Genomic DNA, 12,366 nt, shown 5'->3' with positions numbered 1-12,366 from the left:
CTGAAGATTTGTTCTTTTTGGATTTACTGAGCTGCGAATCAAAAATTAGTTTAATTGATGTCTGTGCTTTTAACAGACAGTTCTTTAGCTAGCTACTTTTATTCTAATTTTTTTTTTTGCCTAAGTAACTGGAACTATTATGTTCCCTAAAAATGCAAGAAGCACTTTTGCTAATTATATTCTGTTGAAATAATAATGCCTGTAAATGAGGGGAGCTAAAAAGATGGATTTTTTGCACAAATTTAATATATTTCTGCAGGTGAGTTGATATCAAATTTAATATCAATTGGGCACAAGAGAATCATGACTGGATATTTGAATGAGTTGCATGACCTTGCTCTTGATTAACACTGCTGCCAGATTCAGCACTTCAACCACATCATGAGGAGCTTGGTCTGCCTGTAAAATAGGAATTTCAAGACCGAAAGGAAGGACTTTGAGTAAATTTTATTTTTAAAACAGCTGTTTTTTTCTCATTCTATCTCTTTTAGGGGCAGTGTAACTTTTGTTTCAGCAGCTAGGGTTTTCCAGAAGTACCTTCCACTACTTTGGGAGGGAATTCCACCTGGGAGCACAGGGCTTAACTGGCTGGTACTGACAATGGCACTTTTAGAGGTGCCTGCATAATTTTTGGGTTTTTTTATACAGAGACTAAAGAGCAGCAAAACCTGGGTGCAATTGCCCATTGCTAGCCCAGCCCATCACTCCAGGCCAGTTCTCCCACTCCCTTTTACAACTGATAGTAAATCCTCCCCCTCTCTCAGCCCTGCACTGCTCAGGGTTATGTCTCCATCCTTACAAGTCATTTTTGCTGTGGAAATAAGTGTGAGGAGGAAGGATTGTTTGCCCTGCAGGAGCAGTGGGAGCTGCAGGCTGGTGCTTTGCAGGCACCCATCCCACCTTCCTGCACAGTGTGGAGGAGCAGCTGTCAATGCTCTGAGAGCTTCTCTCTGCTCTGGACAGACTATTATTCTTTTTGGTTGAGTGCTGAATACTCAGCTGTTGATTTAGCCTTTTGAATTCACACAGCCAAAAACTGCCCTGGGTAGATGTGGTATAAAACTACCCTGCAATGACAGTGAGAGCAGAGCTGCAGAGAGGAGGGGAGGTGATGAATTCTATTTCAGGCTTGCTGGTGGCTCTGTTATCCTGGGATGCCATCTCGCTCTCCAAGGCTGTTTCCTCAGGTGTAAAATGGAGCCATTACCCACCTGCTCTCCTCATGCTGAGTTTTGCACCCTTGCAAGTTGCAGCAGGCTCTCATTGCTGTGCTGGTTGTGTGTCCTGGCAGCCAGCACCAGAGCCTGCCTGTGGCAGCTGATGGGATCTGAGTGACCTGGATTCATTGGCATATGGCATTTGGGAAGGGAATGAACTGCCTGCTCTCCTAACGCCAGTCTGCTGCTGCCACATCCCAGAATGGCACAGATTTAGTGTCTGCCTCTCCCCAGCTCTGTGTGCTGCCCATGCTGAGTGGGCCCAGGCCACTGTGCTGGCACTGATGGGTGTTGAGGTGCCAGGATCTCAGGCACTGGGCTGAGACTGCTGAATTTGCTCGGTTTGTAGCACAGGGGGATGCTTGTCTTGCCTGGAGTGTGTGCAGTGAGGTCAGAAGGGGTCCTTTAACTTCATCCTTGGTCATCATTAAGAATGATTTGCAAATGATTTAAGAAGCATTTGTGTGGTTCTTTTTTTCTGAAAAGATTTGATCCAAGATGGCACAAGTGTTGAATGCCTAGAGGTAACAGGTTGGAGGATAATGAACTCTAAATTTTGCTTGGAGCAAAGATTAATATTGTGTATAAACTGCAGCCACTGTGCTAATTGCTGTGTGTGACACCATGAACTGCAACTTCTCCCCACAGCAGCTCTGTCCTCATCACAGCCCTGCCTTTTTTTGATTTTGGTGTTTTGAGGAGAGGGGCTGGTTGTTTTTCAAAGTTTGAGATGTGCATGTATATACAAGTGAGTAGAGTTACAGGTAGATAAACTATTTTCACAGGTAATTTTTAGGCATCATAACTTGCCTGGACTTTCATCAAGACAGAGTATTTCAAATAGGAGAAAAATCTCCATCCATGATCTGAATAAATACAAATGGCACTGCAAACTACAATACATGTACATAGAGGATTAATTATTTTCAGTACAGGCAGTAGTAGCAATGTTCAATCCAAATAACTATTGGCACCAATTTTATCGTGTTGTGTTTAGCAAATACAGATTTTTGTATTGTGACCAGTGATGGGGGATATGTCACAAAGTAGGATTTTGCATTTGCATCTACTCTTTTTTCTTGAGAGATCCTCATTATCTAATACTTGTTACAGCAGATCACTGCAGATCTGCTGGCACTGTCAGGTATGATAAACTCAACGTGTGCATGATGCTGGGCTGTAGCAGGAAGCACCACGTTCCAGAATCTCTGCAGGCATGCGCATCCTCCACCAAATGGCAGATATATGAAGACATGTGCTTTAAAAAAATATTTTTATTGCAATTAGACAGTTAATGCAAAGTTGTCTACAGTTAGTGTGGAGACAGCACAATTAATCCTGTGCAGTAAACTAGAAATCCTTATCTAAGGATTAAGTTAAGGAAATGTTAAGTGATCTGCTAGTGAAAGTTTTAAAAAATGTGTAATTAGTGGTTTTGCCTCCAGTGGACTACCAGAGCTCCTGTCACAAATATACTTGATGTTCCAGATCCTACAGAGATTATTTTGTCCCAGTTACTTCATGGCCAGTGCATCCAGCTGATGTGCACTGGGCACTTGGTGCATTTGAACGTGCCTGGGTGCTGATCCCACAGGCACCCACATGAGTTTTATTTGTTTTATTTACTAGCAGAAAGGATTGCTGTAGCACAGAAGTGTTCACTGATCAGTGCCTGGTCAGGAGCTGGTTCCAGGATCCCAGGTGCCACCCAGCTGGAGCTCGCTGTGTCACAGCTCCCTGGGCCACCAGCATCCCACAGCCCAGAGGATGCTGGCTGCCATCAGCAAGGACTCTTTACAGCTGAAGTGATTTAAATCACTGGTTGTGCTCATGATTCAAGTGATAAACAAGGAAATTTGAATTAAATAATTTGAACTTTTCCTAAGTGAGAGCTCATTGCTGTTGATTAGGAAGAGTAATACAAAACACATGGCTTGCAGCTAGTCACACACTTGTGAAATTTGGCATGGTTGTATATTAACCAGAAAGTGATACTGTATCTAACACAGCTGTGAAGCACTTAGTTAGCTCGAGAATCTTGTGGCTTGCCTTTTAAATTCTTTGGAAAAGGTTAATGACATTAGAGGAGGGTGGTTTTTTACTTGAGATTTTGCTCTTATGAAGCAAGGACAGAAATTAAAGGTCGGCTAAAATGTGTTAAACCATGACTTGAAAATTGCAATTATATTTATAAAACATGCTTGCCAGATTTAATAATGAAAAAGCATTTTCTGTCTTAAATTATATTACCAGATAAAGAATTATTAGGTGTGATTTTCTACTTTTCCTCTTCGGCTTTTCAAGCAGCTTTACTCTGAGCACTGGATATTACTGTCAAATTGATTTTTAAACAGTTGGGTTTTTTTTAAAGAGTATTTAATCAATCATTAACAACTTTGGTTAAAATTCATGAGATTTTAAATATTCATAAATTCTCTTTGCCTTCATGTGAGGGTCCAAGCCCGGCTGGCAGTGCTGCTGCTCCCCAGGCAAGCTGGCAGCACACAGAAGGAGCAGCTCACAGGGCTCAAACCAGGCACAATGTGCTCTGCAGTCTCAGGTTAGCATTGCTGTTAGTTTATCATAAAAGCTGATAAACCTCTGATGAAATGAAAAGGAAAGGAACCCTGGGAAATGAAGTCATTCCTCTAGCAGTAAAGTGCTTTCTTGAACGTAGAAAAGTTACAAGTGAGTAAGAATAATCATTCTCAATTTGGAGCTTTGTAGGACCATGGTGAAGGGTTTTAAAAGCACCTAATTTTGCATTTCACTTGAAAATTGAGTGCCACAGTTTCACAGTTGCCTGTGTGTGCTTCAGTGGTCAGAGGGGTTTGGGATGCAGTGGGTGTATCCCCTGTGCTAGAGCTGTGTCTGCAGTTTGGTGGCTTTGCCATCCTGCTGTGGTGTGGGAACGTGGTGGCACCAGCTCTCAGTGCTGAATCCTGGGCTCTTTGGGCTCCTTGGGGCACAGAACTGCAGCAAGGCACACCAGAGCCACAGAAATGCTTCTTCTTTTTTTAATTATTATAAGGCAGCACCTGGAAATCCAGGAGGTTGTGTTCTGGGGGTGCTTTCTTCAGGGAGTCAGAAATCAGTCTGGGGGCTTTGCTGACCTGTAGAGCCACCTATGGCAGGAAGACCAGAGGCATGTGGAGCATCCAGCTGGCCCTTCCAAATCTGAGTCCCAGCTAAAGATCAGCTACCTCAAATTATTTAAGATGTTTAGGTTTGCACATTGCATTTTCTTATTTTTTAATAATTTATCAGCTAGCATGCTATCACTGTGACACAGAAAGACAAATGCAGGTGGGCTTTTCTGTTGTTGATAATCATAGGATTAAAAACAGGTTTGCCTTTACTTAATGAAAGAATGAGTGGAAAGATGGATATTTGCAGCCCTGAGCTTTACTATCTATTGATTTATCCACTTGGATGGATGTGTACAGCTCCTGCTTCAACAGCAGCAGCTTCAATCAAGATTCCTGAACAAATAGATAGATAATTGTGGGGCCTTTGCCTTTTCTACTTTTATTGTCTCCAGATTTACTTTATATGCTTACTGCCCCTGCTGCAGAGCAGCCAGGCATAGTTTTAACTGGGTTTTCTGGTGTAGTTAAGATAATGTAACAGAATTAAAGTTGTTTGTAGAATAGGTTTTTATGGAGGAAAATTCCTAACGTTTACAGTACAATATTGGGTTGTGCTACCTTGGTTTTAGTAGAGTCAACTGAAAATATAGAACTTTTTAAAGGTGAAAAAATTTCCAAAATTATTTTTCACTTAAGGAGTGTACATTTTTAAAGAGAGTAAACAGCATGGGGAAACTTCCCCTCCTTGAATTTGTTATTACAGACAAACTCCATGGCCTCTGGAGGTGTTACAATGCTAATCCTGTGTAATGGATAAGGAAAGTATTTAAAATGTTAAGGAAACCTGCCCCTTCTTTCCACCCAGCTGAGGATGGCATCGATATTGGCCTGTGAAATGAGAGCTGGCTTCAGCAAGTTACTGATAAGGGAGAACTGAAGCAAATGCTACTCTTTGACAGCTGTAATATGACAGTCCCATTGTCATTTCAATTTATTTTGAGTAAGTATTTTACATGGTTCAGCACAGCTGTCTGTCCAGAAACCTGCAAGCCCCTGGAAAAATGTAGAACTTTGTAAGTCTTGCAAGAAGAAAACCTCTCATTCATTTTCTCCCTCCTGAGGCCTTGCTGGGCTTTGCAAGTTCACCCCATCTTTTCTGAGATAATTGTACTCTTAAATCACTTCATTTGTTTGTTATTTGCCAATTTACTCCCTTTGATTTTAATTTAAATTTCTGGGTGGAAGCTCCATTGTAGTACCATTGGTTTTGGATCCTGTAGTAATTCTGTCAATTACCTATCCATGATGTAACATTTTGTATGGGACAAGAACATATTGAGTGGTACACTTAATATAAAACATTATATAATGGAGCTTTCAAAAACCAAAAGCATGAAAATGAATATAACAACTCAGAGTTTGCTTTGCAGTTCACTTCTACTGCTAAACTTGGATTAAGGGTATGGTTGGTGGTGAATTTAGTTTTATGGCATTTAAGAAAGGCTTAATTCTGATCTTTAACCTAGATGACTTTGTGTGTATCACATGTGGTTCTTTCGGTCCTGAGTCCTCTGCTTTTCTGTGTGATTTGCTTGGTCACACATTGAAGGTAAAACAAAACCCCTCCATTGTGTGCACAGTCTTCTTGAGGAGAAGAAGCATCTGAGGAAGGCTGGTGTTTGGGAACAGGGTGCTGGGGTGCTCCATCACCCACTGAGAGCTGAAAGGCAATATCTCTATCAACACTGGAGTTTGGTTCTGTTTCTTTTCCCCCCTCACTTCCCAGGTTGATTGACTGGTTTGCATCTAATGAAATTTTCATGCACATCCACAGAACAGTGGGATTCTGAGGAGAGAGATGAATATTTCAGTAATTATACCATGCCTGTATGTCACTGGGGTCCTTGGTGCACCCACACAGGAGCCCTGGCTGTGGGTAGCAGTTCACAGGAATTTGAGCAGGGGCAAATCCAGCTGTGGGGGCTCGCTGCTTTTGGCAAAATATGTGGATGGGGAAAGAAAGAAAGAATGCATGTGAATGTCCTGTCCTGGAAAATAAGTATTTTGAGGAATAGATGGGTACTGAGGTCGTTTAGCGTGGGGACAAAGAAGCCAGTTGTTTCTTGGGCTATGGCAGTAACTTTAGGGTGCTGAATGTCACTTAGTGGTGCCAAGGAAAGGTGCTCAGGGCTGGAGTGTGGCTGGGCAGTGTCACTGCTCTGTCTTTTCTTTTGGGGGATTGCCAGGTGCTCTCTGCCTTGTGCCTTCAGTGTGCCGGCTCAGGGCGGGGCTGCTGGGACATTGCACCTTCCACACACTCACGCATCCCTTTCTGCTGTCCCTCCCTATTCCAGAGAACAGCCCATCTTCACCACCAGAGCCCATGTCTTCCAAATTGACCCCAGCACGAAGAAGAACTGGGTTCCTGCCAGCAAGCAAGCTGTAACTGTTTCCTACTTCTATGACAGCACGAGGAACAGCTATCGGATAATCAGTGTGGATGGAGCCAAGGTAGGAGCTGGTACCTGGTGCATGTCTGTGCAGAGTGTGGGACTGTCAGCCCTGCCTGAGCACAACTGGGACTTATTAAATATTATAAACACTCCTTTTTTTATATAATCCATCAAGGAGACTTGTAGTGATAATTGGAAAAACACAGGGCACCCTAAAAGTGATTTTGCCCTGCTTAGTTGATTTTGTTTCTGATGAGTTTGACTTCCTGATAAGTGAGCTGACAACTTTTAAGTGTCCAAATTGAGTCAGTAGCATGGTATCTGAAACTGCCACCTATATCAGGCTGAGGCCTTTTTAGTGATAAAAATGTTCTTTTTTAAAAGAAACAAGGAGACAGGTGCATGAAGACTATAGCTTTTAATGTAAATGTCAGCTGCATTTTTGCTTTTGCCTGGCTGAACTATTTACTACTTAATTTAGTAGTAAAGTAGTAACTATTTAGTACTTACTATTCTTAAGCTTTGGCACTGGAGTTCATCAGCCTTAGGTCACAAGCTAGGCATGAAGGCTCTTCCCCCAACCCTTTTTTATTAATTTGTTTTGCATTACCAGAGAGTGTGCTCAAGTATTTGCTGTAAGAATCCAAATATTGGTCTGAATAGATTGCTAGACAACTGTTTTTATTACAAACTACATTTATGCCTCTGATTAGTCCCTCCAAAGTCACTTGATGGGTGACAACTTTCCCCTAGCAGACCCCAGTCAGAGGTAGAAATGAAACCATTTTGCTCATGTACAAATCATCATTCATTTCTGGGTAACAAGATGAGTTTACAGCCTTTTTATCTGTGTTCCTGTTTGGATAAGGATGTTAAAATATCACTGTTCTGGGAGATAGAGATCACAGAAATCATCCCTTAATAAAGCTTTTCTATTTGTCATGCCTATTTCACATACTTGTTTTTCCAGACATCTCCTGTGCTATATTTGGTTACATATTGGCTTATAAATCTGCCATACTGCCTGCTTTAATTGATGGTAATGTTTCATTGACACCAGTACAGCATTAATATCTCCCCATCAGGAAGCTGTTCGTGCCAATGAGTTCATTCCCAGGAATGCTGCAGTTTGCAGCAGGCACACACAGCCCCTGGCACCTGCTGGGGGAAGCTGAGCCCCCCAGATTTGCTTCTGCTGGTGGGCTGGTGGCTTTACAAGCCCTGGCAAGTGCAATTTCCAAGCCAAAGCTGCTGCACTCACAGCAGTGGCTGGCTTGATTTGTGGCTGTGCATGCATGCATTAAGACCAATTAATGAAAACAGAGTAATTACTGTGTGTGGTGGGGGAGCTGCAGGGGCAGCGTATGGCCACAGCCAGAGGTCCTGCCCAGAACTGCAAAGGGTGTGCAGAGAACAAGCTGGGCACCCAAGCTTTGCTTTGCCACCTGCTCAGGAGACACTCAGAAGGAACATTCACCCCCTGTCCCCTGTTTTAGTGTGTCCCAGAAGAAGGTGAGCTTGCCATGATTAGAATTCTCCCCTGGGGCTTCCCAAGCAAGAATCAATTGCTGGCCACATGAATTACTCCTCTTGTATTGAATCTTTGCTGGTTAAGGAGCAGGTCAAGAATAGATGTTTCCTTCATGCTCACCTCTGGAGAGTCCTGTGACCCTGCCTGTCCATTTTAAGAGTGCTAATTGGGGGAAAAAAAAACTGGTGTTTATGCCAAAAGAAGTTAAAAGTTGCATTTTTCCCTTCAAACAAACTATTGTTTAGTGTTTTGACCTACTTTTCCAGGCAGAAATGAAACTGGGTAGAACTCTAAGGAAGAATATAGACAGCTTCAGATGATGGTGTCCTGCTTTCTGTACATCTCATTAGAATAGTCTTCTGTGTGTTGGCAAATACCAGATGGATTAATGTGACAGCATCACTGTGGGCATAAGTTATGTCTGCTTTGAGGACAGAAAAGCTGAAGCTCAAGTAAATGAAGGGACTTGGCCCTAGAAGGAAGGCAGTGATGAAGGATGTGTATCTCCTACAACTCTCCATCCTTGTCTGCTCTGCAAAGGGGCTGTTCCAGTTTATTTCAGACAAATATATATGATTCACATTGGCCTGCAGAGGAATTGCAGGTAAATACAACTTGTATGAAGATGTTGGATTAATTTGGGGTTCTTTTTTTTACCTTATGTTGACATTACATACTAATGATAATATTTTGAAGTGATCAAGAATACAGGGTGCTTCACTTATGCTGGTTATCACCTGGTTGCATAAGCTTGATTTTACTTGCAGCATTCAGCATGTCACCCTGGGCAGTGTTGAGCTGCCATGTGAGGAGCAGCTTGGAGCTGCTGTGAGCTCTGCTGAGGCAGGGCAGGGGCAGGCTGGGCAGTGTCACCCTGATGAGTTCTTCCCTTCTGATGCAGCACTGACCTGATGGGCTGTGATCCTGCAGGAGTGGCTTCCTCAGGCAGCTGCTGCTGTCCCCAAAGGTCCAGACCCTGTGCAGTGCCCTGTCCTTCAGTCCCATCCTCTCTTCTCCCAGCAGGCACAGCCTGTCCCCATCTCCTCCTTGTCCCTTGTCACCACACCCCCGAGGTACAGGGCAGAGGGGAGCAGAAGGATTTAGCAGTGGGTTTAAGGTGGGGATTTGTAGCCATGATATTTTCTGAAAAATCCTTTCCTTACGATTTTTTCCTCCTGAGAAGCTGAGAGGCCTCAGGAACAAAATGTGAACAATGGTTATCTGCTGCTGTGGATTGCAACAGGTGGATCTGTGATTGGTCATATGTGGTTGTTTCTCATTAATGGCCAATCACAGTCTAGCTGTCCTGACTGTCTCAGTCAGTCACAAGCCTTTGTTATCATTCCTTTTCTGTTCTTAGCTAGCCTTCTGATGAAATCCTTTCTTCTATTCTTTTAGTATAGTTTTAATATAATAAATACTATAGGGATTAAGGGAACTGCTGAGCCCATGTGTTTAAAGGTGTTTAAAGTCCCAATATTTATTGGTAACTCAGTTTGTGAGCCTGGCTGGCAGAGGAGCTGCCCAGCTCAGTGCAGCACTCACTGCCTCTGCCTTAGCCCCTGGGGAGGGAGAGGAGAGTCTGGATGCTGCACATGGGGGTGGTGAGAAAAATGGAATAGAAAGAGAATAGGGTAAAGATAGGAAGCAGAGTGGAGTCTAGGGAGTTTAACTCTTCCCTTGCAGAGGAGTATTCAGGAGTCCAGGCCAGCCAGGAGAGAGTGTATGCCTGCAGGTGCTGGGTTTCTTTCAAATTCTCCCATCCCAATAACAAACCCATTAAAATACCTGGGGAATGAAGCACTGCAGAGAGGAAACCCTAGATTCCACACAGCTTGTACCACTTTAATTCCTTGTGTTTGCAAAGCTAAAGACAGCAGCTCTTCTAATTCCTGTGTCTTTCACAGGAAAACAGGTGCTGTGGACAGGAGCTTACAATTTATAGCAGAAGATTTCACAGATACCATATGAGAATACACTGCATGATCTTAACCAAGATGCCATGACCAAACAAGGGAATAGATTAGTGTATCTTTTAATGGCCTTATAATTGACTTGTATGTTGTTAAGCAAGTAATTTCATCTTGTATTTAGAAGTTTCTAGCTAGAGGCTAACTGCAGCAAAATGAATGCTGGAGGAAATGATACAGTAAAATGCAAGGGCACACACTGATTCAGAGTTAATGAGGCAGCCAAGAGACTTCACCATATGAAAGTGCCCAGCGTTGTGGACAAAAGTCAGCCCTGTTGAAAGAAGACAAAATATGGTGATGATGCAGGGAGAACATGAAGTTTCAAGTGCCCAATTGCTGTGCAGTGTGGGGAAAGGCACACACAGGGCTCCTCATTAAAAGTGGCCTACATTGGCTCGCCTTTTGGAGGCAAAAAGGAAGTTTGATGGCATGAAAATTATGCAGACCAATAACCTCTGTCATCCTCAGGAATAATGCATGACAGTACCCTGGTTGGTGGGTTTATTTATTTTTTATAAAGCGAAATTACGTGTTACCCAAACAGCGTAGAGAAGAGGGAAAGGAATTTGAGATGGAAATATAATCCCTCAGAAACAAGCCTCTGCCCTCTTCTCAGATGTTCATGTTGTATTTCTATAAAACTTGGGATTGCAACAACATCATTTTTCTCTTTTGAGAAATGAGCTGTTAATAAGGAGCATAAAGCTAGCTTAAAAATTAATAGCCAGCAATAAAGTGCATAGCGAGACATACTGAGCTGGCAGCAGCAAAGTGATGCAGCAAGAGTCATCACAGATGCCAGTCCCCAGTTGTCTCTGAGAGATGATTAAACAGATGACTAGAAAAAAATTAAAATCAGGCTTTAAAAAACTACTACATTGCAAGGGTGGTTGTGGAAAATACATGATGAAGAAGCAAAGACTGTGTTTCAGAGGAAAAAACCAGTCAGCTGACACTCCTTCCCAGTTACTAGTTCATTTAAGAGTTTATTACCTGATAATTACCTCGAATATTGGAGATCAGCAGCTAAGTTGGGCATAAGTGTGTGAAAGTATTGAAGGGAGAACCAGAAAAATTGCTGTGCTGGGAAAGCAAAATCAGTGGGTCTGTTTCTGAAGTAAATTGCAATTAGTAAGAATAAGAATATGGGCCAAATGTTGCCAATCAGTATTCACAGAGTGTTCCCCGAAGTGAATACAGTGTATTATGTGGTGTGATGAAGCTGCTGGATGGAGTGGCATCAGTGCAGGGGACAGTGTGATTTACGGGGGACAATGCAGCTGGCAGGGACACAGCCCCAGCAGCCTGTGGCAGCAGATATTTAGGGAGGTAAATCTGCTAATATTTGATGTATTCCTGGCTTTCTCAGTTCCTGTCCCAGGAACTAATTGCTGCCTAATGTAAAAGCTGCCCACCTCTTTATAACCACACTTTTCTTGTCACGACTGGAGGCAGGTGTCCTCAGCACACAAAGAGGAAATTGAGTTCTTCCAGTGATGTGTTCAGAGGCTCAAAACAGATCTTTTTCTTTGCCCATGGAAAAGGAATTATTTTAAGGCATAGTTGTTAAAAATATCCTAGAGTATTTTGCCAAAAGGTGACTCTTAGATTTCAGAATCTTTTCTTTCAGAGGAAAACAATTACAGGGTATGGTACCACAGATGAAATTCCTTTGTCTGACTAGATATTTTCATTCTTTTTTTTTTTCTTCCATTGACGTAAATTCAGCCATTAAATCAATAGCAACTCTTTCACAGGGAAAAAACCTACCAAGTAATTTATATATTACAAAATTTTTGGCACTGAATTATAAATGGCTTCTGGCAGTGTGTACCTCTCCAGGGGTCTGCGTTGGTGTGGCAGCATTTAACTCTGCCTCTGGGACCTCCTGGGTATGATTTGTGAGAATGTGTGGCAGCAACAATCAAAATATTGCCTTCTCACTTGGCATTCAGAGTGTCAGTGTGTGTTCACCAGAGCCTGCACCCGAGGAATTAAGTGCACTCATATAGGCTGCTTTGGTTTTTTTAATGCCTACTTTTTCTTAAATACCTAAGTTTTTTAACTACCTAATTTTTCAGGTTTAATAGTTTTGTAGTGGAA

The 12,366-nt window shown here is 42.5% G+C and overlaps 1 protein-coding gene across 5 annotated transcripts in view; it reads left to right on the top strand.

The window, feature by feature from the left end:
* The window catches only part of HOMER2 (homer scaffold protein 2), a 64,568-nt gene that overhangs the window by 20,269 nt on the left and 31,933 nt on the right, over positions 1-12,366 (top strand). For all 5 annotated transcript variants that reach the window (XM_036389606.2, XM_036389604.2, XM_054516224.1 and 2 more), the window contains one exon: positions 6,661-6,817. In XM_036389606.2, the coding sequence (XP_036245499.1) occupies positions 6,661-6,817 (157 nt within the window). The remainder of the gene's footprint in view (positions 1-6,660; positions 6,818-12,366) is intronic.

This window comes from Molothrus ater, chromosome 13 (genome assembly GCF_012460135.2).
Source record: "Molothrus ater isolate BHLD 08-10-18 breed brown headed cowbird chromosome 13, BPBGC_Mater_1.1, whole genome shotgun sequence".
Taxonomy (NCBI): domain Eukaryota; kingdom Metazoa; phylum Chordata; class Aves; order Passeriformes; family Icteridae; genus Molothrus; species Molothrus ater.
This window is presented reverse-complemented; position numbering and strand designations above follow the sequence as displayed.